The sequence below is a fragment of the Podarcis pityusensis genome (genome assembly GCF_964106645.2).
Source record: "Podarcis pityusensis genome assembly, chromosome: 3".
Classification (NCBI taxonomy): Eukaryota; Metazoa; Chordata; class Lepidosauria; order Squamata; family Lacertidae; genus Podarcis; species Podarcis pityusensis.
In genome coordinates, this window is record NC_138026.1 from 104,168,999 (window position 1) to 104,196,882 (window position 27,884).

At 48.7% G+C, this 27,884-nt stretch overlaps 1 protein-coding gene across 1 annotated transcript in view; it reads left to right on the forward strand.

Moving 5' to 3' along the window:
* The window catches only part of TTC7A (tetratricopeptide repeat domain 7A), a 190,066-nt gene that overhangs the window by 136,483 nt on the left and 25,699 nt on the right, over positions 1–27,884 (forward strand). The window contains exon 19 of the mRNA XM_080998137.1: positions 511–713. Within this exon, the coding sequence (XP_080854263.1) occupies positions 511–713 (203 nt within the window). The remainder of the gene's footprint in view (positions 1–510; positions 714–27,884) is intronic.

A 27,884-nucleotide genomic window follows, 5' to 3' on the forward strand; every position in this document is an offset into this window, starting at 1 on the left:
GTGCTTTGTTTTCTTTGAGGCACTTAAGAAATTACTGTTATTTCCCAGGTGACTGGGGGAAGACCCATGCCTGAGAACAAAAGAAAAAGAAAAAGAGATTCCCTTTTATACTCACTTAATGGGGGGGGGGCAGCTAAACTAAGGGCTGCACCAAACCACAACAAAGCTGCAAACAAAACAAAACAAAACAAAACAAAACAAAACCCAGAAGCAGCAAATCCAGCAGGTTTATTACATGCTTCTTAAATATCCAGTTTTCTTCTCATTTATGAACCAACCCAGGAGACTGATTGTGTGGCCGGTGAGCAACTATGGTTCATGAGTCCTTAAAATACACAAATGCCAGGAAGCACACATTTTCAAAATCGACACGTCATAAGCAGGGTCGTTTCTCACGAGGCTAATGTCTTGTCCTTAATCAGCATTGTCAATGTTTCAGCTCTCCAGGAGGATTCCAGGGGACACCCATTTAAATGCACCGCTTTGCCTTGTTTCGTTTTTGTTTTGTAGCCGAACTCTTCATGGAGCAGCAGCACCTCAAAGAAGCAAGCTTCTGTATCCAGGAGGCAGCCAGTCTCTTCCCCACATCTCACAGTGTGCTGTACATGCGGGGGAGGCTGGCGGAGATGAACAGCAGCTTGGAGGAGGCTAAGCAACTGTATGGTGAGGCACTGACTGTGAACCCAAACGGAGTGGAAATCATGAACTGCTTGGTGAGCGTGCAGCTTTGTGTTCTTGTCATATAGTGAGGGTGTCCTTCTGGCATCGTCAGGGTGGAGGAATGGGATCTGGGGAGACACAGTACAATAGTTATAGTAATGGAATGCAATAGTTATAGTAAGGGTCCTTGAACTGTGATTCGATGTTTATTTGGAATTCTCAGCATCCTTATCACAGCTGCAACAGAAGCTCTGTGCAAATGGAGTCTGTTGTGAAGGGTGAGATCCAGGTGAGATGGTTACCAACAGCAAACACCCTTGCCGTATCTGTTGCTGAATGCTCCTGGCCCTAAATGTTTGACGCTGGGAACATAATAATAATAATAATAATAATAATAATAATAATAATAATTTATTATTTATACCCCACCCATCTGGCTGGGCCTCCCCAGCCACTCTGGGCGGCTTCCAACAAAATATTAAAATACAATAGTCTGTCAAACATTAAAAACTTCCTTGAACAGGGCTGCCTTCAGATGTCTTATAAAAGTCAAATAGTTTTTTATTTCCTTGACACCTGGCAGGTGGGTGTTCCACAGAGCAGGCACCACTACCATGAACGCCCTCTGCCTGGTTCCCTATAGTTTCTCTTATTCCAATGAGGGAACCAACAGAAGGCCCTTGGAGCTGTACCTCAGTATCTGGGGCTAAATGACGAGGGTGGAAACACTCCTTCAGGTATACAGGACCAAGGCTGTTTAGGGCTTTAAAGATCAGCACAAGCACTTTGAATTGTGCTCGGAAACATACTGGGAACCAGTGTAGATCTTTTAGGACTAGTGTTACATGGTTTTGGCGGCTGCTCCTAGTCACCAGTCTAGCTGCCTCATTCTGGATTAGTTGTATTTTCTGAGTCACCTTCAAAGATAGCCCCGTGTAGAGCACATTGCAGTAGTCCAAGTAGGAGATAACCAGAGCACGTATCACTCTGGCGAGACAGTGTACAGGCAGGTAGGGTTTCAGCCGGTGTACCAGATGGAGCTGGTGGACAGCTGCCTTGAATGCAGAATTAACCTGCACTTCCACGGACCTCTTCATTGGGTTTCATTGGAGCACTCCCTTATTCTGGAGTTCAGAGGTATGGCAGCATGGCATGTGCTTAGAGGAGGCTGCCCCTCGAGTCTCTCTGCACAAGTCATAGCTCTGGACTTGCTTGCTTTCTGCCAGGTGATGCCCTGAGAGGCAATTCATGTAGAAACACAGCAGGAGGCATATGATTCCTCTTTTCTTTTGAGGCAGTTTCAGTGGTACCCAGTCTGCTTCCAGGCCCGGTTCAAAGTCTTGTGTCTACCTTAAAGCCCTGCAGGCTTGGGATCCAGGGGTCAGTAGACATGCTCTCTCCCTAAACCCATCAATGAATTGTGAGCACAACACATGAACTCTTAAAATCCTGAAGAGGCTTCCCAATAGCCAAGGGATGAGCCTAGACCCACGTACAGCAATGGAATACCCCAAAATTATTGTTATTATTTATTAAATGTGTATACCTCCCTATACCCATGGGTCTCAGGGTGGATCACAACATAAAATCACAATATAAAAAGGCAAAATACAGTACATATTAATAATAAAAACAAGAACAACCTAATAATCCCCAACTCCCCAACACATTTTCAAAGGGCATTGGATGTCAAAATCAAAAATAGATGCCCGCTCAATATATACAGGTCACCGAACAGCTTTTCCTGGGGCCAAATTTGCATGTAATGGCTGGGATGTAATTGGGCACCAAGGGAAGGCACAGGGAGGTCTGTTATTGCTTTGGCAAAGTTCCAACCTGAGCTGGAAGCTTTTGTCGTTCTTCCAGGTCAAGGGGAGCCATTGGCTGGCCGGGGCAGGCAGAGACATTCCAGATCCTAGGGACACCTAAGCCCCTAGGAAACCATTCATTGTGGAGCCCCGGTAGTTCACCATGTTAGGTACTAGTCTATGAATCAGATGGTTACTGGTTCTACTCCCGGGAGATCCTGACACTGAGCTTCCGGATGGCAGGCTTTTTAAATTTGTAGTTTCTTTTAAGAGCAGCATTCATATAGCTTAGCTGTTCTTTCAGAAAGCCTTTTCCTTAGCTGCGTAGGAACGTGTCTCCATGATTTAGCCGCATCAGTAGGGAACAGCTGTACGTATTTCTTCCACAGAACCAGCCCCATCTATGTGTCTGGTTGTTTAAACAAACCCCAGCCATGTCTGTTGTTGTTTAGTCATTTAGTCGTGTCCGACTCTTCGTGACCCCATGGACCAGAGCACACCAGGCACTCCTGTCTTCCACTGCCTCCCACAGTTTGGTCAAACTCATGCTGGTAGCTTCCAGAACACTATCCAACCATCTCATCCTCTGTTGTCCCCTTCTCCTTGTGCCCTCAATTTTCCCCAACATCAGGGTCTTTTCCAGGGGGTCTTCTCTTCTCATGAGATGGCCAAAGTATTGGAGCCTCAGCTTCAGGATCTGTCCTTCCAGTGAGCACTCAGGGCTGATTTCCTTAAGAATGGAGAGGTTTGATCTTCTTGCAGTCCATGGGACTCTCTAGAGTCTCCTCCAGCACCATAATGCAAAAGCATCAATTCTTCGGCAATCAGCCTTCTTTATGGCCCAGCTCTCACTTCCATACATCACTACTAGCTGCCGCATTCTGGATTAGTTGTACCTTCCAGGTCACCTTCAAAGGTAGCCCCACATGGAGCACATTGCCATAGTCCAAGCGGGAGATAACTAGAGCATGCACCACTCTGGTGAGACAGTCTGCAGGCAGATAGGGTCTCAGCCTGCGTACCAGATGGAGCTGGTAAACAGCTGCCCTGGACACAGAATTGACCTGCACCTCCATGGACAGCTGCGAGTCCAAAATGACTCCCAGGGGTGCGGCCTCAACTTTTTAAAGTCAGCCCTTGGGCTTTGGAAGAAATGGACTGTGCGCACCTAGGAGGGTTGCTGCCAACACTCAAACTCCCAGAGCAGCTGTAATGTCATACTCATGAAAAGAAAGTAATCGATTCAAGTTTTGAATAGATTCAAAACATAACTTATTCCACTATGCAAACTTTTTCTTAACAATATCAGGCCAAGTATGTCTGGCCTGGAATTCTCTCCCTCTTCAATTTATCCCTGTAATATTTTTTTACCTCTGTTTTTATATCTTATAGTTCTTCTATCTATTACTTGTGTATGTCTAAAAAGGCAATTATCTAGGCTTTGTGACTGTTGTAAAGATTAACTACTCAAAGACCAAGGTTATGGTCTTTGGAAAGAAACGTCAGAAACTCTGATGGTCATGTGATGAGCAAGCAGATGACCAGTGCCATGAATTTAAATAGAGGAAATCATTTTAAGGACTCATATTCTCAGAAATCTCATAAAGCTTTCAGTCCCTAGAACCTTTGGAGCCATATTCATGTTTTAATGTACAAATGATAGCTTTTTAAATTGATGCTGGATTGAAATTGTTTCAAAACAAGGTAGTGGCTCAGACTTTGCATGGAGCAGAACAATGAAACAGGGAAGATTCTCAGACTGCGAAACTGGATTTTTTATTTTTTGCAGAATCGTGGGCTGTTATCTTTAAGGTTAAGCTTTTAGCTCTGTATCCTGGTAGTTCATCAGCTATAATTCTTGTAGATGTAGTATTTCCTTCAGTTGTGGCTTGAGCCCATAATGCTATAACTATTTTTTTTAGAATTGGAAACTGTATTGAAATTGATTATGATCATTACTACCACTACTATGTTAAGAAGGTAGAAAGAACCCTGTTGGCACAGACCAAATGTCCACCTAACCTAGAATCCTGTTTCCAACTAAAAGCAGCCAGAAGCCCAAATGTAGGGCACAAAGGCAAGCATTCTTCCTTCCTGTTTGTCTCCTAGCAACCAATACTAAAGGGTGTACTTCCTTTGAACAAAGAGGTGCCATTGAATTATCCTGGCTAATTGCTGCTGATAGACTTGGCCTCCATGAATTTCCCTGATCCCCTGCTAAAATCCAGTGTAAGCTTCTTGGCCGCCACCACATTCTGTGGCAGCAAATTCCATGATGTCTTGGGTGGAGAAGAACTTGCAGTTCTTTGTCCTAAATGTACTGCAAATCAGTTTCATGGGGTGACCTTGACTTCTAGCATTAGCAAATAGAATCCTCTATCTCCTATTCTTCCACTCCAGCACATAATTTTATTGTTTTGGATCCATTGTTTCTACCAAGGAGTTGTTGTTGTTGTTGTTTTTCTTGCTTGTTAAACAAGCTGTCCTCCCTGCCCTTGTTGGAGAGAAATAGAAATAATGATCTCTACACGGTCACCGGATCTCTCTTGTCAGATTTGGAACGTTAGGTGCCACCTGACCAATCCAATCTGCTTCCAAAGCAAACTCCCCGAGCGAGCTGGGCTCTTTGTCCCTGGTGCATCAAGCACTAATTAGTTGCAGAACTCATCCATCTCCCCTCAGGCTGTCAGACCTTACTTCAGAAAAATCTAGCTTGGAAACAGTGTGGCTGGTTTTTAGGAGAGGGCAGAAAATCTGGCGATAAACAAGCCCGTTGGCTTAATTATTCCTCTGGGCAATAGCAGAGAAGTCATAAGCACATTTGGGATTCTTTCCAGTTGTGTTTAATGATAAACAAGTGGGGTCACATGAAGATAACCCACAGCGTGTTCGCACTTTGGAGGGAGGGAATTGATACCCACCACCACCACCACCACCATAATTTGGGATCCTTTGAACCGAAAGCTAAGTAAAGGTAAAGGGACCCCTGACCATTAGGTCCAGTCCTGACCGACTCTGGGTTGCGGCGCTCATCTTGTTTTAATGGCCGAGGGAGCCGGCGTACAGCTTCCAGGTCATGTGGCCAGCATGACTAAGCCGCTTCTGGCGAACCAAAGCAGCCCACCGCAGCGGTACCTATTTATCTACTTGCACTTTGACGTGCTTTTGAACTGCTAGGTTGGCAGGAGCAGGGACCAAGCAACGGGAGCTCACCCCGTCATGGAGATCCATGTGGATCCGTGCTTTTCCCTGTTTAGCCACCCATGGGTGTAAGAACATAAGATCCCTGCTGCATTAGGCTGAAGGCCTATCCGGTCCAGCATCGTGTTCTCATAGTGGACAACCAGATGTCTGTGGGAAGCCCACAAACGGGTCCTGAAAGCACCAGCTACCTCCCCCCTTGTCGTTCCACGCAAAACAGTATCCAGAGGCATGCTGTCTCTAGCAGTGGAAGGCGAACATAGTCATTGCAGCAACTCACCTAATTTGAAAATAAGATCGTCAGGATCCAAAAACCAGCTCCCCATTTGTGTCTTTCTTCTTTTCCCACTGGTAATGGGTGGAAACATCACACTGGCTGTTGAATGAACCTGGCCTCCCTCATGGGCAATGAAGCACACTTCCAGCTTGCCTGCTCTGTGGACACAACCTATTATTATTCAATCATGAATTAACTTATTAATGATCAAGTCCCTGAAAACACAGGGAACATACAGTGCTGGAAACCACACCCTGTGTTCCAAAGAAGGGCTAGTTTTCTTGCTGTAGTGGATTTTGACATGTTGTTTAAGGAATTCACGGAGAGGAACATTTTCTCTTTCACCTTCTTGCAGCCACCTTCACTACCACCCACCCACCAAAACTTCTCTGGAAGCTCAGGAGGACCTCCTGAAGAAGATGGGTTTGAGCACAGGGGGTTAGGAAATGCAGGAAGCTGTTTTGTGCTGAGTCGCAGCTTCGGCCCATCTAACACAGCATTGTTTGTTGTGACTGGCAGCTGCTCTTCAGAGTCGAAGGGTTGTTTGTTGTCATCATGAGCCCTGAATCTAGCCATGATCTGGACAGAGTTCAGGGGTGCAGGGGTGCCAGATAGACAGGCTATTGCACATGAAGTTGATAGACTGGAATCTCCAGAGGAATCTCCCAGGCCACCAAGACTTAATAGGATCAGAACCCAAACCTTCATTTGCACAGTTTCTTGAGCCTGAGGAGCCAGATGCCTCCCTCTGCCCATCCCAAGACTAGTGGTGCAGCGAATGCACCTGGAAGGAGACTGGAACAAAGGAGGAGTGCCTGTCTTCAGGCAAGAGGATTGTCCTTTTGAGGAGCTCTCTACAGCGGGGTGGAGCCTGGAAGAGGTAATCCAGAAACAGAGGTGTTGCCAAAGTTCGCAGTTATTTGGTTCAGGACGCAAATCTCTCCAGTTTCCAATGGCAATGCTCGACAATAGGAGAAAGTCTTCATCCTCCAGGAAAATAGCTACAGGAAGACATCTATGCCGTCAGTCAAGGCCAACTGAGTTGTAGTTCAAATGCTTAACAAGAGGTCTAAATCAACTAATGGGATAATCAGTGTGATCAAACAATTGAAGCCTTGACTGCAATCCATGGCTTTTCTCAAGACACACGTAGGCAGCCATTATCCATTTGTCTCAGCTGCTGCTTGCTAATTCCCAAAATGGAGTAGACATCGTAAAATCTCTTTTGGTCCTGGGTAGGTGTAACAATGTCAGAGGGGAGTCAGGCTAGTCAGAGTCGGTGCTTAGAGTGTGAACTGTGGGCTGGGAAATCCTCACTCGTTTCCCCCATGAGAGCTCGCTCTGTAGCCCTTGGCGAGACTCCTAGATCCCATCCTCCTAAAATACTAACGTCTAGACTTCTCTATAGGGATGTTGTAAGGATTGTGTGTGGCATAAGTCCCAACTCCCTGGGTGCCCGAGCACCCACAAAATTCCCCATGAAGGGCCCAGGCACCCACAAATTTCGGTGCCAGAGCCATGGACACCACATGGCACTCATGGCCCCAGGCACCCACAGCCAAGTTGGCACTCCAGGTGAGTGAAGTGCTTTGACCACGAAAACACTATTATTAAAGACATTATGCCTAGCAGTAATGAAAACTGAGGGTCCCCCAAAATTCTTCCCTGCTTGGTTAATTCCTTTCCACGACAATTTTCCTTTCCCCATAAAACTATACTTGCTCAACCTTTCATACTCTTTGCTGACTCAAGCATGCAGGGTAGAACAGTATGTTACCCAAATGCCTACCAAACATGTCACCCACCCTTGTCAAGCTCTCTCCCAGTACACATAGAATAACGAAAACCAAATTATAATGTCATCACATTGCGCTTTGTGATGTCATCGTCATAAGGGGTAGGACTAAACCATTCCACACATTGTGTGGAAGGACTCGATGGCCATTTTCCAAAACTATCCCATGTGAAGCCTGACACATGGTTGCTCTGACACAGAGGTACAACCTACCTTGTGAGGGGAATCAGCTGTTCAGAAATACTGACACCAAGCTCCACCTGCGTGTGGAAAGTTCATAATGAATAACTAAGACTGCAGATGATCCCCTTTAAAAGTCTTCCAGGACAGGAGGAAGCTGCACTAGAGTGGAGCCAGGAAGCAGTGCTCCAGTTTAATTCTGCACCTGCTTTCATCCCATGTCCCTGTGCACAGATTTTTGTTTTCAGAGACGTCCAACAATCAAAGCAAGGATTCCTTCGTTTTTAAAAACCTCCTAACATCTGTTTCCTTGAAGGCTTGCTTCGCGCTGGCCTGGAGAATGACACAGAAAGGCATGGCACAGAATATCATGCCGACGCTAATTAAATGCTCGTTTACCTTGAAGCAGAAGAGTGCAAGTCTCCATTCTGTACTCTTTTCATGCACCACTAAGACAAAAGGTCATAGGAGCAATCCGCAGTCCAGAGGGAGCCTGTGTCTATTGAGAGTTGCATTCTTTTCCAGCGCTATGGATAATCACTTCAGGGCAAATTTCAATTTGTTCCTTTAAAACCACAGCTTTCCCTCAAATGCTGTGAAGTCCTTTGCATGTTACAAAAGGCAGGAAGGAAGCAGATGTGCTTATGACTTGCTGCCGGGGATCTCGCCCAGACAGGGAACTCTTCTCAAAAGTGCCCTGAGAGTTAATGTTGTGGACAGGACAGACCCAGATTTGAACCTGCCTTCGTCCCCAAAGCTTGCTGAATAATATCAGGCTAGTTGTTCTTTCTTGGACTAGCCTACCTCTCAAGGTTGTTGCTGGGATCAAATGGGAAAGGAAGCGAGGACAGAAATGGATGCATGCCATGTGGAGATTCTTGGAGGAAAGGTGGAATAAAAAAAGTCATGTAGAGCAATCATCCTCTCAGTGTGACCAAGATGGAAGGCCTACAGATGTCCTCTAGTCGGCTGTACTTTGCCCCAAGGCTTCCATAGTTTCCGGCCAATTTTGTACACATGTTGGAAGAATAGAGATTTGGATCATAAGGTTCCATTCCACTGTCACCCCTGGAATCACCATGCATTGCCATCTAGCGATGCTGGCAGGGCATAAGAGAACATAAGAGCTATCCTGCTGGATTAGACCAAAGGCCCATCTAGTCCAACATCCTCTTCCTGCCGTGGCCTTTCCAGATGCCTCTGGGAAGCCCCAAAACAGGACCTGAGTGCAACAGCACTCTCCCCCATATGTGATTCCCAGCAACTGGAATTCAGGGCATACCTGTCAACTTTTCCCTTTTCTTGCGAGGAATCCTATTCGGAGTAAGGGAATTTCCCTTAAAAAATGGGAAACATTGACAGCTATGATTCAGGGGCATTCAGCCTCTGACAGTAGAGGTAGAATATAGACAGCCATTGTGGCTAGTAGCTATCAGTAGCCTAATCCTCCATGAATTTGTCTAATCCTCTACCTAAAACCATTCAAACTGGTGGCCGTGACTGCCTCTTGCAGGAGCAAATTCCAGTTTAATTCTGCCCTGTGTGAAGAAGTGCTTTGTTTTGCCTGTCCAGAATCTAGTTGCGAATTAAATATATGAATCCCTGTGGACCCGTGTATATGGATGAACAAAAAAAAAAGAGGAACGGTGTGCTGGTCCCGGGGGGAAGGTTACCGTTGGCGTAGTCAAAGTCTGGTCCTGGGTCACTAGCCTGGAAACAGTTCACAAGGAGCGGGGCGAGGTCCGAAGCAGGATGCCGGGCGGGGACAGGAACACTGGAGGGTCAGGTCTGGGTCCGGGCAGGAACAGGTACTCCACAACGACGTTGCTCCCGCAACCTGGGACCAGGCTGACTGGCCTTTATCTTCTCTGAGGCCAGGGGCGGTCCCGGCCCCCAGGAGACCCGCCTCTCCTGGCCTTAAGGCGAGCACTCCTCCTGGGAGAAACCAGTTCCCTTCGCCTCTCTGCCCTGAGCCTCTGCAGTTCAGGAGAGGCTGAAGGGTTACTGGACCCAGGGGGAGACTCACCTGTAGGCACTGAGTCCTCAACCACCTCTGGAGCCAGAGTGGATTCACCTGGTGCCTGCTCCTGAGGATCCGGCACAGGTGTAGGCGCCTCAGAATCAAGGCCCTGCCCCAGTTCAGCCGGCCCTGGAGGCGGGGACTCCTGTGCAGGCTGGGATTCCTCCGGTTCACCCTCTGAATCGGATTCCCAGGCCATCACAAACGGCTGGGTTCCTGGATTCAACATGGAGGGTGTGCACACAGAGAGCCCCAATAGCAGAGGATTAAACTCACAAAAATAAGCACCACAGTAAATCCCCAGGAATATAGGTTATTGGACCTTTTTATCCCGTTCAGCTGCACACAGCAGCTGACCTCTTTCTACCACTCTTGCAATTAGCAGACCACACGCACACTGTTAAAGTAAGTTTGAAATGCTTTACTTACAGATTCAAGGTCTCAGTTATGCATTGTTCCATGCAGCAGCAAGGATAACACAGGCAAAATAGCCTTGAGTAGAAAGTACAGTAAAGTAGCTTCAGGCATGCAGTTTGTGCTTGGAAGCATAGACATGTCCTTCTCATTGCATACATGATGCAGAGAGGAAGAGAGTAGAAAGGCTTCACTTTCTCTCCAGAGGATGGGGGGGTGAGTTAGCTGAGTCTTATCTAGCAATACAGCTCTGTGGCCCTTAGCCCCTTCATGCACTAACTAGCAGTTGTGCATAGTTATGTTGGACTGCAGTCTCTCCCACAAATCTCCCAACGTTCAGCTTCCTCTATGCTTATGAAGCTTTCTGTGGGTTTACTGAGGGTTTGTCCAACAGGATGTTGGACACTCACAGACATCTGTTTCAGCTGGTGCAATAGCGCTTACATTTTTCTAACAGCCTTAACCAGCCTCCTAAGGCCCCTGCAACCCAGCTGTTGGATTGCAACCATATTATTATTATTATTATTATTATTATTATTATTATTATTATTTCAGGTTAGGAGGCAAGCTATTTTACTGAGGAGAGCAAGATTGGCAGCCAGCTTGAAAGCCTTGTTGCTGAGTAATATGGAGGATTAAATTGCTAAGGCAATAAGCGTCTTTTAATAAGATTTGTTATGGTTACTTATTTTAGACCTTGTAATTCTCAGAAATACGAATGCACTCGAGGAGTAATTACATCTACTCTGAAATGCCCAAGTCATGGGGAACCTGAAACTGCACTTTCTGCTCTCTTTAAATGTGGCTGCACATCCCATATGTAGAGTTCCTGGTGTTCCAGTTCTGTTTTGATGACGCACCAGCAAGCAAAAAGTGGAAGCACCAATTACTTGAACAACCTGCCCGCAACCTGGTGCCTGCCAGCTGTTTTGGACTACAACTTCTGTATACCCCAGGCAGCTGTTGTGCAAAACAGCTGAAGAGCACCAGGTTGGGGAATTCTGCACACAAACATCCACAATTCTGGTGCGAGTTGTTGTTGTTGTTTAGTCGTGTCCAACTCTTCGTGACCCCATGGACCAGAGCACGCCAGGCACTCTTGTCAGGCTTTTTAAATTTGTAGTTTCTTTTAAGAGCAGCATTCATATAGCTAGCTGTTCTTTCAGAAAGCCTTTTCCTTAGCTGCATAGGAATGGGTCTCCGTGAACAGCTCCTGTCCTTCCGAAAGAACTTTTAAATGATTTGGCTGCATCAGTAGGGACCAGCTGTAGGTATTTCGTCCACAGAATCAGCCCCATCTATGTGTCTGGGTTGTTTAAACAAACCCCAGGTGTTATGTAGTGTAGTTTCACCCTGGGCCAACAGGGGGATACTGTATATAGTTTTCACTCAGGTCTGTAGATAGTTTTCACTCAGGTCCGCGGCAGTTATTTTAGGCGGGAACTCTGGGCTGTTGTGGTTACAATGTTGACAGCCGGCTGCCTATAAATACAGGCCGGCTGAGCTGTTCGCAGTCAGTTCTATTCCAGCTTACCATAATAAAGAGCTACTTGAAGAAATCGCTGTGCCGGCTGCTATGTCAACCCACGACTTAACACTGGCGACGAGGATGGGATAGATGGACATCAGAGCACAGCCAGATGCGGCCAGCCTCTGAACTGAGCTGAATCACTGAGCTGAATCACAGAGCGAAATCACTGAGCGAAATCACTGGGCAGAACCAATTCAGAGCTGACTGTTCTGGCTAGAGCACTGTGTTCCATCCATCGCCCTTCACGCCGGCATCGGAATCATGGCTTCACTTGTGCCTCTACCGCCGTTTGCGCCAGCCTCTGAATCATGGGACTCCTACCTCGCTCGGTTCGACTGCTACCTCCAAGCCAACGAGCTGACAGCAGTATCAAAGGATCGGAAGCGGGGCCTATTCCTCAGCCTCTGTGGGCCTGAGGTGTTTGAGACGGCCCGAGCGTTGGTTGCGCCTGAAGCAGTCCAGGCAACACCATGGGACACGATCCAAGAGAAGCTCCGCAACCACTACGCACCAAAGCCGTCCAAGATTGCTGCCCGCCATGCGTTCTACCACCGGAACCAGGCAGAGGGGGAGTCAATCAACAACTACACCACCGCCCTGCGACAGGCTGCAATGCACTGTGAGTTCCGAGACTTAGACGATGCCCTGATGGATCGAATCGTCTGCGGGGTCCGGGACATCCATCTGCAACGGCGCCTCCTAGCCAAGCCAGACCTCACGCTACAGAAAGCCATTGAGGAGGCTGTGGCCTCAGAAGCTGCTGAACGCTCCGCCCAGGAGATCCGCAAGTCCAGCAGCCCGCGTCTTGCTAGGGCGCCAGTTCCGGTGCATCATGAAGAGGCCAGCAGTGAGGAGGCATCCTCCAGTGAAGACGAGGACGTGCACCAGACAAAGCGGGAGCGCAGGAAGTTCCAACAGAAGTCCAAGGGCCAACCGGAATGTGCTGGCTGCGGAGGCAACCATTCCCGTGCCAAGTGTCGATTCAGAGACGCCATCTGTAGGAAGTGTTCCAGAAGGGGCCACATCGCTAAGGTCTGCCGATCGGCTCCGTCTGACACCCCCCCTTCATCGACTCGCAAGTCCAAGTCTTCACTCCAGTCTGCCAAGGAAAGTTGTTTCGCTCTCACCAACTGCCGCTGCCCGTCTGGAACCACGATTGGCCAAACCGACTCGCCTACGCGACGCAAGCTGAACGTCACGGTGCTCATTGAAGGAGCTCCATGTGACATGGAGATCGACACCGGGTCTGCCCTGTCCATCGTGTCATGGAGCACCATCAAAAGACTGGTACCCAGAGTGTCCAAAAGGCAACTCGACTCTCACCGCGTACACCTGAGAGACTACCAGGGAAACGACATTCCCGTGGTAGGCGTTGGCCGGTTCCGGATCGCCTTCAAGGATTTTTCGGGCCTGCTCCGGTTGGTGGTGGTCGAAGGTCAGCGGCCAAGCCTCCTAGGGCTAGACTGGTTTGATGCCCTCGGCCTGGAAGTCACCGGCATCAACTGCATCTCTAACGCAGAGACTGAGGGTCTGGTCAAAGACTTTGCCGAGGTTTTTGACGGCACCTTGGGCCAATATACAGGTACGCCCATCTCCTTTAGCCTTGATCCACAAGTCGCCCCCATCAAGCTAAAGCCACGCCGGGTTCCCTTTGCTCTCAAGGCTAAGGTGGATGAACAACTGGACAAACTGATCGCCCAAGGAGTTTTGGAGCCGGTTGACCACGCAAAGTGGGAAACCCCCATCGTCACGCCTGTCAAGCCAGATGGGTCGGTGAGAATCTGCGCTGACTACAAGTGCACGATCAACAAGGCACTTCAGCAGCACGCTTATCCAGTTCCTGTTGTCCAACACCTGCTGCATTCCCTGGGTGAGGGTAAGGTCTTCGCTAAGCTGGACCTTGCCCAAGCCTATCAACAACTGCCAGTCGATGATGCCACTGCTGAAGCCCAGACGATCGTCACCCACCGGGGGGCATTCCGTTGCCGCCGGTTGCAGTTCGGGGTGAGTGTGGCTCCTGGCATCTTCCAAAGCCTTATGGAGCGTCTCCTGCAAGGGCTTCCGGGCGTGGTACCATATTTTGATGACGTCTTGGTGTCTGCAGACTCACACCAGCAGCTGTTCGAGCGCCTCCGTGCCGTGCTGACCAGGTTCCAGGAGGCCGGGCTCAAGGTAAAGAGGGAGAAGTGCCAGATCGCCGTTCCACAGGTAGAGTTCCTGGGCTATCTTATCGATGCCTCCGGTCTTCATCCAACCACATCCAAGATCCGCGCTATCCAGCAGGCCCCCACCCCAAAGAACAAAACGGAGTTGCAGGCATTCCTGGGGCTGCTGAACTTTTATAACATGTTCCTGCCCCACAAAGCCACAGTGGCTGAGCCTCTTCACCGACTCCTTAGCACTAAGACGCCTTGGGCCTGGGGTCATCGGGAGACGGCGGCCTTCAACGCGGTCAAGGCTCTCCGTTCTTCAGACAGTGTGCTGGTACAGTACAGTGAATCCAGGCCGCTGGTCCTTGCCTGCGACGCCTCACCTTTTGGCATCGGTGCTGTCCTTAGTCACCGTTTTCCAGATGGAAGAGAAGCACCGCTCGCCTACTTTTCCAGGACACTATCTCCGACGGAACGGAATTACAGCCAGCTCGACAAGGAGGCATTGGCACTTGTGGCTGGAGTGAAGAGGTTCCATGAATACCTCTATGGCAGGACTTTTGACCTCATCACTGACCACAAGCCACTCCTGGGCCTCCTCGCCGGTGATCGTCCAACTCCACCGGTCCTCTCACCACGCATGCTGCGATGGACTGTTTTCCTGGCTGCCTACCACTACCGGCTCATCCATCGCCCGGGGAAATCGATGGGCCATGCCGACGCCCTCAGCCGTTGCCCTCTTCCAGCATTTGTGGAAGACCCGGCTCCAGCTTCATCGCTCCTTCTGATTGAGGATCTTCCGGCAGCGCCTGTATCGGCTGCCACTGTGGCCTCCGCATCTGCCCAGGATCGCACCATCAGCCGGGTGCTCAACTGGGTGTGGAGGGGGTGGCCACAAGGGCCTTTTGCATCGGAGTTCCAGCCCTTCGCAACCAGACAACATGAACTCTCAGCTCATCGCGGCTGCCTGCTGTGGGGAGACCGCGTCGTGATTCCCCAGGGACTCCGTCAGCGCGTCCTGGAGGCTCTGCACGTTGGCCACCCGGGAATTGTCAAAATGAAGGCGTTGGCTCGGTGTTACGTCTGGTGGCCTAATATGGACGATGCCATCACTGCCTGGGTGTCCGCCTGTCAAGCGTGCCAGGAGTCGAGGCCTGCACCACCGGCAGCTAAGGGACACACCTGGGAGACGCCAAAGACACCCTGGTCGAGGGTGCACATCGATCTGGCTGGCCCCTTTCACGGCCGGACCTTTATGGTAGTGGTGGACGCCTATTCCAAATGGCTGGAGGTCGCCCTGATGCCCTCCACCACTACCGAAGCTGTCATCCGGGTGCTGCGAGGCCTGTTTGCAACGCATGGGTGTCCTGATGTCCTTGTCTCTGACAACGGACCGCAGTTCACGTCAGGCACGTTTGAGCGGTATCTTTTGGGACTGGGCATCCGCCATGCCCTAACGGCACCCTTTCATCCATCCAGCAACGGGCAAGCGGAAAGAATGGTGCGCTCGACAAAAGAGGCACTGGCGCGCCTGGACCGGGGAGACTGGCATGAGCGGGTCGCCGAATACTTGTTCGTGCAACACATCACCCCTCATGCGGCCACAGGGAGGAGTCCTGCTGAACTGCTTATGGGCCGCCGCCTCAGGTCACCGCTCGACCGGCTACACCCAGACTTTGCCGTGGCTGAACCCCCAGGCTGTGCCAACGCACCACGGTCATTTGTCCCAGGAGACCAGGTCTTTGCCCGGAACTATGTGGGGGACATCCCTTGGGTGCCAGCCACAGTAGTGGGAGTCACTGGACCTCGCTCGTACCAGGTGGCACTCGAAGACGGACGCTTATGGCGACGGCACATAGACCAGCTTAGGCGCAGGGTTGGGGACTTGGACACTACCGAGGTGCCCCCAACTGCGCTTGCGGCTCCAGAAGAGACACGTACAGATGGCGAGGCCCCACCTACACCTCCCTCGCGAACTGCCAGCGTGGAGCCGAACCAAGCCGTTTCAGAACAGGCTCAGACCACTCCACTTGCGGAGGCTCCACCCACAGCAGCGGATCCAGGGGAGTTGGTTCCAACGCCACCTAGGGTCGCACCACAGCCTCAGCGAGAACTGTGTGGCCCTCCGGACTTGGCTACCAGTCCCCGGCGGTCTGGCAGAGTTTCCAAGCGCCCAACTTATTTAAAGGACTATGTTGTTGGACAGGTATCACTGTTGGTCTAAGTATGGGAAATGTAACCGATATGCTTTTGTGCTTAATTGAACCATTACGCGTAGTGCTGTATATAAGGAAACCATTACGATTGTAACTAACGCCTTATCTCGGTGGGGAGGGGTGTTATGTAGTGTAGTTTCACCCTGGGCCAACAGGGGGATACTGTATATAGTTTTCACTCAGGTCTGTAGATAGTTTTCACTCAGGTCCGCGGCAGTTATTTTAGGCGGGAACTCTGGGCTGTTGTGGTTACAATGTTGACAGCCGGCTGCCTATAAATACAGGCCGGCTGAGCTGTTCGCAGTCAGTTCTATTCCAGCTTACCATAATAAAGAGCTACTTGAAGAAATCGCTGTGCCGGCTGCTATGTCAACCCACGACTTAACACCAGCCATGTGTGTTGTTGTTTAGTCATTTAGTCGTGTCCGACTCTTCGTGACCCCATGGACCAGAGCACACCAGGCACTCCTGTCTTCCACTGCCTCCCGCAGTTTGGTCAAACTCATGCTGGTGGCTTTGAGAACACTACCCAATGATCTCGTCCTCTGTCGTCCCCTTCTCCTTGTGCCCTCCATCTTTCCCAACATCAGAGTCTTTCCCAGGGAGTCTTCTCTTCTCATGAGGTGGCCAAAGTATTGGAGCTTCAGCTTCAGGATCTGTCCTTCTAGTGAACACTCAGGGCTGATTTCCCTAAGAATGGATAGGTTTGATCTTCTTGCAGTCTATGGGACTCTCAAGAGTCTCCTCCAGCACCATAATTCAAAAGCATCAATTCTTCATCGATCAGCCTTCTTTATGGTCCAGCTCTCACTTCCATACATCACTACTGGGAAAACCATAGCTTTAACTATATGGACCTTTGTTGGCAAGGTGATGTCTCTGCTTTTTAAGATGCTGTCTAGGTTTGTCATTGCTTTTCTTCCAAGAAGCAGGCGTCTTTTAATTTCATGACTGCTGTCACCCATCTGCAATGATCATGGAGCCCAAGAAAGTAAAATCTCTCACTGCCTCCATTTCTCCCCCTTCTATTTGCCAGGAGGTGATGGGACCAGTGGCTATGATCTTAGTTTTTTTGATGTTGAGCTTCAGACCATATTTTACACTCTCCTCTTTCACCCTCCTTAAAAGGTTCTTTAATTCCTCCTCACTTTCTGCCATCAAGGTTGTGTCATCTGCACATCTGAGGTTGTTAATATTTCTTCCGGCAATCTTAATTCCGGCTTGGGATTCATCCAGTCCAGCCTTTCGCATGGTGCGAGTTACAATGTGTGAAAAGAGACAGGGGTGGCGAACCCGCAACCTTCCAGATGTTATTGTCCTCTGACATCTGGCCATGTAGACTGGGGCTGATGAGAGTTGGAGTCCAATGGAATCTAAAGAGCCAAAGGCTTCTCACCTCCAGGTTAAAAATTATAATCAGCACGTATTTTGCAATAAAGTTCGCCTTTAAAGATTATTAATGTTTTGATCGGCAATAGTACACAAATGGATCTTTTCTGTCAAAACGAATCCCTTGCAAAATGCTGTTATTTAATAATACCCTTGAGCAATGATTTCCACGGCTATTATGTTCTTAAGTTGGAATTAAATTTATTTATTGGGGTTTTTGAAAACCACAGCCTACTCCTAACGTTTTGTTTTCGCCCTTGTCTCATGATGAATCACTCGGATTCCCCATCTGATCATATCTGTGGGTTTTTCTGAAAGAGATTCAGAAAATATTGTTTTCTAGGAGAGTTTCAGACAACAACATTTCTTTCCCAGGTGCTTTGGAACAGTTCTGCAGTTATTCTGCAAACAGCAGGACAGGTTCAACATTTGCATAAACCTTGCCTGGTGTCACTAGTCTCAAACCTTGGCAGCCATTTCTGGCTCACTGATTTACAGTGTTGGAGAAAGGGCATGTCTAAGCTGTCCAGCTCAGTCCATGAGACCAGAAAACTTCGTGTAATTAATGAAAATATAGGAGGGCATGTTCCTTTATGCTGTAGAATCCCTCACCAGAACCATCCTGAAGATGTTTCTCTAAGCTATTTTAACAAACAGGTTCCAATTCAGGAAAGCATATATTTTCAGGGAATCATTCTGCCTTATTTAACCTTCAAGCAGGGGAAATCAGTATGATGCCAACCCAATGCTGTTGGGTACCATCTCCCATCAGACCCAGCCAGCCTGGCTGATAGTTAGGGGTGATGGGAGTTGTGGTCTAACAACACCTGGAAGGTCTGATACCTACCTTAGAGAGATGGTTACCTGAGCATTGCCAACAGTGCTGGCATTGTGTAGAAGAAGATCTGTGAGAGAGATGTCAGACATAATTATTCCTCATGCCAGTACCATGAGATGTGGCATGAGCTGTGTCAAAGATCATTATAATGTGTCTCTGTTGGGGAAATATTGGGGGTTCAAGCCGAAAACCCAATATTTCCCCAACACCTCCCTCCATTACATGCATTTTCAGAGCAGTAAAGGGAAGCAGCCATGTGAAATGTGCACTCATGCCACTAACCTAACATAAAAATGTGCAGTCAGCAATATAAGAGTTCAGATGACTCTATGAGAGAAGAGAGAGCAACTCCTTGGTGATGTATACAGAGGCTCTGTATGCTTGGACCCCAGCAGTTGCCTGATGATTCTGGGTGTTGCCGGCGGTGCTGAATCATTTATTTCGAAGGGTATGATGGGATTCAAAAACAGAATTGTAGAGCTGGGAGCCAGAGGGTCACCCAATCCAACCCTCTGCAATGCAGGAATCACAACTAAAATGATACATTCCAAAGCCAGGTCTCCAGATCCACTAAGCTGCCTGCCATGTATGGTGGCCCATCAGGGACTTGGCAAACCTCATTTTGCCACCTGCCTTCAACTCCAGCTGCCTAGAACCCACCCAAACATATGATGTGGCAGGTGGGCTGCATTCAGCCTGGTGGAGCAAAAATTGCACCTCTTTGCTCTGAGACTCCAAAGTGTGTGTGTGTGCATTTTCCCTGTGTGTGCATGCGTGTTTGTTTGTGTGTGTGTGTGTGTGTGTGTGTGAGAGAGAGAGAGAGAGAGAGAGAGAGAGAGAGAGAGAGAGAGATGAGTTAACAAATCATTATTACAGTGGTACCTCGGGTTACATACGCTTCAGGTTACATACACTTCAGGTTACAGACTCCGCTAACCCAGAAATAGTGCTTCAGGTTAAGAACTTTGCTTCAGGATGAGAACAGAAATTGTGCTCCGGCAGCGCGGCATTAGCTAAAGTGGTGCTTCAGGTTAAGAACAGTTTCAGGTTAAGTACGGACCGCCGGAACGAATTAAGTTCTTAACCCGAGGTACCACTGTATTGGTTAACCTGTGAAGCAGAAGGAAGTAAAGTGGGTCTGGTCTGTTACTGAAAAGAGATCCTTATGAAATTCTTCTCCTTTTGTCAGGAATATTTTCCCCAAAAGTAATTGGCGCGAGCCATCTGCAGTGTCCACTCTCCCTTCCAGACATCCATCATACTGATCAGTTGTCTCTGCAGTGCTGTGGAAGGAAGGGGAAAGCATAAACAGATGTGAATTTTCAGGTGCTTGCAGGAGTGCTGTGTTACCCTAGGTAATAGGGCACAAGAAGCCAGGGGGTGGGGAGAGGATTAGCTGTTTGTCCCTCCACCCCAGTGCCTTGGAAAGAGCAAGGTTTCGGATTGTCTTCACTTGATGTTGGCTTCGAACTTTGCTACCTCTTAATGTTAAATGGACAGTACCAATTTCCCCATCACCAGGAAAATTGCTTAACATTCTAGGAAACACGATGCCTGAAACTCAAACCACATGGGTTGGCAGTGGATGAATATCTTTAAATAAGAGTCGACCCCCAATCATATGTACAGTGTTTGTGTAGTGGTGAAATTTAAAATGGATAGAAGGGGCTGAACCCACCCCTGCCTTTCTGTCCCCTCCACACACAATCACTCAAATGCACACTTACTTTTCTCCCAGCTGGGCTCCCTTATGATAATCTGCCAATTTGCCTGGTGGAAAAATGTCTAAGGGAGAGGAGCTGAAATGCCACCCCCCACCTGCACGGAGTAGGCTCATGTAGTAAGGGCTCCACTCGATTTCTAAGAAAGGGAATTAGGATGCCTGCAAAATCAGAAGAACGAGTTGGGGTCACAGGTGGAGGGGGTTAGAATTATGAAAGTACTTAAGATCCCACTGTAACAACTCCCAGCATTTCCATCCCCCCAAAGCTCAAAGAGCAGCTTGCAGAAATCAGTCCTAAAACAGTCCCTGCCCTCAGTCCTATAATCTAGAAGGCATGTCACACAAGGAAAAAGAGATGGGGAGGCAGGAGGAAAAAAGCATGCTCAGCCACCAGGTCTTAAGGCTAAAGAATTATTATAACAAATGACTAGCATCGAGACAGTTCAGGAAGCCTGATGAAATGGCTGCTGTTAGGTGACATCTGAGTGAGGGCCAAAAGCAGCCAGCCTCTCAGCAGAGGTGATGGACTAGTCCTTTTTTCCTTCTCTCCCTTTGCTCTGCGGCCTGATGGAATTAGGCGTGATTTCTGGTGTGGGCATCTGCACAGTCTCGGGAACATAGGAGAAGCATATGGTTGCCAAGAACCTCTTTATTTCTCTTCAGACAAATACATGCCACTGCAGAGAAGTTGGTTGTGCATCAACAGAAGGGCAGATTGGTAGCAGGCCCTGTTGTTAAAGGCTGCTTCACACACATTGGACAGAGACACAAGCCTCTTGCACTGTTTGTTTCCTCACCCTCATATAACATGCAAAGCAATGGGCTTCTCCCATTATCAAGCCGTTGCATGATATTTGCAGTTTTCAATCTGCCTGAGAGAAGTGTTGAATAGACCACTTCCCTCATCCCCCAAGACATCATAAGGCAGAGGTCAGCAATCTTTTTCAGCTGTGGGCTGGTCCACCGTCCCTCAGACCTTGTGGGGGGCCAGGCTATATTGGGGGGGGGGGGTGTGAACGAATTCCTATGCCTCACAAATAACCCAGAGATGCATTTTAAATAAAAGGACACATTCTACTCATGTAAAAACACGCTGATTCCCAGACTGTCCACATGCCAGATTGAGAAGGCGCTTGGGCCGCATCCGGCCCCCGGGCCTTAGGTTGCCTACCCTTGTCTTAAGACCTGTGTGCTCTGAGGAAAGGCAGATAGTAAGAAGTCCAGGCCAGGGAGCTCATGCTATCAGCTCCTGAAGGGACCATCAGTTTGGCCTGAAAGTATTCTGGTCTATATTATGTAAAGTTTGTTTTAGTACTGTAAAAAAGTTAGAAACCTCCTTGGCTGCCTTAGTAGAAAGGTGACATCTTAATGCAGGAAATTAATATAACATCACAACCATGGCTGCGTGTAATAAACTGGATTCAGAGCCAGCCCAAGACATTTTGCCGCCTGAGGCAAGGGACAATATTGCCACACACGCCCCTGTGTATATAAGTTCAGTGGGCTGGCAATATAATCTTACTTCAACACCTTTGAGAAGTCAGCGTTCTTCACAGACCCTGAGCGCAGCAGGCTTAATTTGGGGGCATAGGGTAGGACACATAGCAGCCAAAGCTCTGTTCACCAGCAGCTGAATCTGCTTCTTCACAGCCTAAGGCAGCTGCCTCACTTTGCCTAACGATAGGGCCTACCTTGATTGGATTCCTTTGGAAATCCAGTGAATGGTGATCTTGTACCAGCAGCTGATCTTGTAACCCCACAGTTTGATGATTCAACCTGTTCCCATATTGCCAAATGGTTCTGAATCATTAGCTTTCCACATGATTTAAACCACCAGCTAATTTCAGAATATCATTAACTATGCCAGATATGCCAGCAATATTCAACATGACATTCCCTCAGAATTATGTTGCCTGTTCCAGGCAATTTCACTGAATTGTATTCTGGCCAGAATTTTGGCCAGGGATATAAAATGTTGGCTGGTTTTATTGGCCAGCCTGTGGTGAACCACAATGCTGCCTGTTGTTCTCTTTGTGACAAAACCACAAAAGGAGGAGAGTAGGAGCTATTTCACTTATGAATCACAACACAGATGGGGATATGAAGTTCAAAAGAGGCCATTCAACCTAGCTAGCAGCCTAGTGTTCTTCAAACTTAGGTCTCCAGGTACAGTTGGACCGCAGTTCCCATCATCCTCAGTCAGCTTAGCCAATGGCCAAGGGTAATGGGAGTTGTAGTCCAACAGCATATGTGGACCCAAGAATGTGGAACACTCCTATAGGCAGCCAGCACAGGACAATGAATTTGTCTGGGAGTGGGAAATATGCATTTCCTGTGTATACATTATGTTACAAAAAGATCCAATTATCAATTTACCCTTGAGAATACAAGATAAATGAAATAAAATATTTGGGAGAACCAAGTGAGAAAGAGATTGGGGGGGGGGCTAAAGCTGAGTGGAAACTTCTTGCCTTGGTTTGCAGTTTGTGTTGTGCTTGTCAAAAAAATGGTCAGTTCCAATTCGGTTTTCAGTTCTTCCCTAAAAACTATTTTTCCTCTCCTTTGGCCTCACGGTTCCTAAATCTGATTGGGTGTGGTTACAGTCTCCCTCAGGAAGTTATGGACTCTCCTTCCTTGGAGGACCTTAAGTAGAGGTTGGCTGGCCATCTGTCACGGATGCTTTGCTGAGATTTCTGCATTGCGGGGGGTCAGACTAGATGGCCCTTGGGGTCCCTTCCAACTCTTAAGATTCTATGACTTTGTTTATCCGTTGGTGTGCCACAATATCTGATGCAGCACCATGACACCACCAGCAAAGTGCCACTGCTCTTTGGGTTCATTATAAGCATATATGTAATGGATTGACATAGTGGGGCTATTACAGCTGTCAACGGAGAGGTGTTGTTGCACCTCAAAAGGTACCAGTGCATTTCGTATATGAACTGTATTGTCTTGCTCTCTCGTGCGCATTCCGGGAAGGCGAAAGACCACCGCTGCTCTGCTCCTTGAGAGGAGCTTCCAAGAAACACATTTGTTCCTCTGCCGCTCAAACCGATGACATCTTGCCATCTGAATCCATGTGCTCCATCAATGCGAAGCCCCTGCTGTTAGGTGATGCCAACCTTATTATAGCCTGGCCATCTGTGAGGGAATCTACTGTCTGTGGAATAGATGGAACCCATGGAAGTTGGCCAACTCGGCCTTAAAGGATAAATCATAAAGCATGGATAGGCAAACTAAGGCCCGGAGGCCGGATCCGGCCCAATCGCCTTCTAAATCCGGCCTGCAGACAATCCAGGAATCAGCGTATTTTTACATGAGTAGAATGTGTCCTTTTATTTAAAATGCATCTCTGGGTTATTTGTGGGGCCTGCCTGGTGTTTTTACATGAGTAGAATGTGTCCTTTTATTTAAAATGCACCTCTGGGTTATTTGTGGCGCACAGGAATTTGATCATTATTTTTTCTTCAAAATATAGTCTGCCCCTCCCCCCCCCCAAGGTCTGAGGGACAGTAAACCGGCCCCTTACTGAAAAAGTTTGCTGACCCGTGTCATAAAGGAACCACAGTGGGGTGTATTCCTGCCCCCCAGCTCCCCTGGAAATGAATCAGTATTTGACTGCGCATAACAGCAGGAAAGTCGTCAGGAAGGGAATTATTTAGCCCATGAATTAATGCACACACACACACAGAGAGAGAGAGAGAGAGAGAGAGAGAGAGAGAGAGAGAGAGAGGAAACACCTGAGATGCGTTCACAACATGCCCCAGCTTCTGCAGATGCTCCCAGCGCACATCAGTGCTTGAATCCCCATGTCATTACAACTAAGGCCTGTGCATCTTTTATTCCTTAGAGGTATGGTCCGCCTTGTGACTTGGAGCCACTGACCTCATTTATGCAGAGGAACTAGGCAGTATAACAATAGCTCCACAGAAACGACAGCTCATTTCTGCAGGAGCCCATTCAGTGGCTGGGGGGGTGGGGGGAGAGAGCACGTGTCAGGAAAGGTGCTTCACTGTTTACCTTTCTTCTGAGAAAAATAAGCTTCCTCCCGCTGCCAGGGATGCAGCCGGGGTTCATTCATAAAGAATGTACTAGAGTGAAAAATTCTATATGTATGACGTACCTTCTGAAAGGAACTCTGGGCATTCGAAATAACAGCTCCTGTGGGTGGTGCAGATGACTGTAGCTGTACACAAAGGAATTTTTTTTTTAATTGTCCTTTAAAATAAGTGTGCAGATCTCTGAATAGGAGATAAATTGTGAAGCGCTTGATATACCCGGAGAAGGCTTTTGATGATGATGATGATGATGATGATGATGATGATAATAATAATGACTTCTCCTACCCCACTAAATTCTCAAGCTGGCTGTGTATTGTTTGTTTCCCTGAGGACCTCGGGTTGAAGAAGCAATATGTTAATTTTAGGAAGTAAGTTATTTCATTAAAATTGAAGGTATTGGAAAATGCGCCCCAGACCTGATGAAGAGAGCACAGCAGAGGTTATATTTTATGAGAATCCTCCAGAAAAATAATCTCTCAAAGGACCTGTTGATGTCATTTTACCATTGTACTGTTGAGAGGGTATTAACTTATGGTCTGTGTGTGTGGTTTGGGAGCTGCCCGGTCAGGGGAAAACATGCACTCTGAGACCGTGTGTCTATATCACACGCCCTGCCAAATATTTTGGAGAGGCTTTTCATGAAACAGTTGCAGCAGAGAGCATTCCTGCTTTTAGTTTTGAGAGGAAGCATTGGTCTTCATTGCCTCCCTAGAATCAAAGATGATGGAAGTTGTCAGGGAACTGCCATCGGAAGGAAGGGAAGTGAAAGGGCTCACACAGGTTGGGAGAGACTCAGCAGCTGAAGAGGGAACCAGTAGGGGGAGAGGAGCTGGGCTGAGGGAAAGGGAGCTGGAGGGATGGCTCAGAGACACTTCCAGCGAAAACAGTGGGGAGGTTTCAGGACCTCCTGTAGGGACACCCACTCCTCGCCGGAAACTGTCACGCAGAGAGTCCAGAAGACGTGTTTCCGTTAAGGAGCTTTTATGTTGGAAGCGATTCCGAAAGCAACCACTGTCGGAATCTGCCAGCGACTGACGGAGCCATGTTTAAGGGGCTCCGTTACAGACAGAGGTTTGCAAACTTGACCAAACTCTGAGGGACTAGGATTTTACACACAAGCAGCTCATCGTCCCATCACAGCATTCCGACAGTCTTCGTGAGCAGCTTGTGCAGGAGAAGGCATCATGAGCAACCCAGCCGGAACCGGAGAAGCAGGAGCTGGAGCGGGTCCAAGCCTGGAAGAAAGGTACCGGGTGTTGGAGGTCCAGCTAGCGCTGCAGACGGCGAGGCTTGAGGAGAGGAGGGCTCAGGATGCAGACAAAAAGGGGAAAGACACCCAGCTCGTCAGAAAGGTACCAGGATTGGTGCAGAAGTTTGGGGGGGAGCCCAAAGACTATCATGGCTTTCGGACAGAGATGCAATATGCCCTCAATCTGCAGTTTGATGAATTCCCTGACGAGGAATCAAGAGTGGCTTTCGTGATTGGGCATCTTGAAAAGGGGGCGAGAGACTGGGTTAGACCCCTGATGGCAGCGAATAGTGACGTCCTAAAGGACACGATGAAGTTCTTTCGCGCCATGGATCTGATGTTTTCCAGCGATATTGAACAGGGAGTGGTCCGCAGACAGTTAATGGCTTGCAAACAGGGGAGCCGATCTGTCCGTGAGTACTGGACTGAATTCACCATGTTGATCCATAAATTGGGGTGGGATCTATCGGCGGAACCCATTCAAATGCTTTTTGAAGAAGGGCTTTCTTCGGCTGTGAAAGACGAACTTTCCCGGGCGCCCAGGGCGGAGTCTATGGACCAGCTGACCAAATCAGCGCTGACCATAGGAGCGCGCCAGGAGGCGAGAGCATTGGAGAGGCGGGAAGGGAAGGGGGAACGTTGGAAGGAGTTCCGCATTCCAGACATTCCAGAGCCAACTTTCCCGCCGGCAGAGCCGATGGAAATCGGAACAGCGCGCGCGCGCGCAGTTTCAAAGCCCAGTGAGGGGGGAAAGAAGGAGGGAAAAGGCGCCCGGAAATGCTATCTCTGCCAACAGCCAGGTCACTTTGCCAGAGTCTGCCCCCAGAGGAAGGAATGGCAAGGGATGGTAGGAGCTGTGGAGGGAAGAGAGGAAGAAATACCGAAGCAAGTAAAAGCCAACGCCTGGCTGCCACCGTCGGGGCACAGCAGTCAGGCCAAAGAGCAGTGAAAGTGCCCACGCCAGAACCTCCTAAACCCGCCCTAGTGATAGAAGTGGCGCTAGAGCTGCCAAACGGACACCCTCTAAAGATAAAGGCGCTGTTGGACTCAGGCAGCTCCTGCAATTTCATGAGCAAAGAGTTTGCAGCTGAACACCAGATACAGACGATCCCTTTAAGCAACCCCCTGCAGGTGACCACGATCGATGGCAGGGAGCTGTTGGGAGGAGAAGTCAGCTTGCAGACCGTCCCAATGATAATGAAGGTGGCAAGGCACACCGAACTGATAGCGTTTAATGTGGCCACCTTGGGAGGAGCTCCCATTATATTGGGGATGAGCTGGCTAGCGTTACATGATCCGCTGGTGGGCTGGCATCAGAGAGTGGTTTCTTTTGGTTCAGCACATTGCTTAGAACACTGCAAAGAGGGAAAGGGTTTGGCAGGGGCCCAAGCCACCCTAGCAGGGACTGAAGTAACGGAGAACGTGAAGGTACCACGACAATACGCAGATCTCCGCGACGTCTTCAGCGAAAGGGAAGCTGACCAATTACCCCCGCATAGACCCTTTGACTGTCAAATCAATTTACTCCCTGGGGCACAGCTCCCTGTAGGCAAGCTGTACGCCATGTCAGACAGAGAGATGCAGGAGCTAAGAGAGTTCATTGACAAGAACCTGAAGAGAGGGTTCATCAGAGAGTCCAGGGCGGTGGGGGGCAGCCCAGTGTTTTTTGTGGATAAAAAAAACACGAACAAGCCGAGGCTTGTGTGTGACTTCAGGGCCTTAAATGCAGTGTCAGAACCAGTGGCTTTCCCTATGCCCAGGATTGACGACATTTTGACAAGGGTCAGGAAGGGAAAGATTTTTACTAAACTGGACCTAAGGGGGGCGTACAACCTGATACGAATAAGGAAGGGGGATGAATGGAAAACCACCATGTTCACCCCTTTGGGGGCATTTGAATATTTAGTTATGCCCTTCGGCCTACAAGGAGGCTCCGCGTGCTTTCAATCGTTTATGAACCACGTCCTGGGGCCTTTGCTTTACAAGAATTGTGTGGCCTTCTTAGACGACGTGTTGGTGTATTCTGAGAATGAGGAGCAGCATGTGAGAGACGTCAGAGAAGTGTTGAGCAGGCTGCAAGCCAACCAGCTGTGGGTGAAACTGGAGAAGTGTCAGTTTCATACCAAGGAGGTGGAATTCCTGGGGTATCGCCTGTCAGACAAGGGATTGGCCATGGATCCCGGCAAGGTCCAGGCGGTGCTGGAATGGAAAACACCCAAAACAAGGAAGGATGTGCAGAGGTTCCTAGGATTTGGGAACTTCTATCGTAAGTTCATCCGAAACTTTGCCCACCTGACGGCGCCCATTACGGACTGTCTCAGCAGTAAGAAGAAGTTCGTTTGGACTGAGGAGGCGGAGCGAGCATTTGAGGA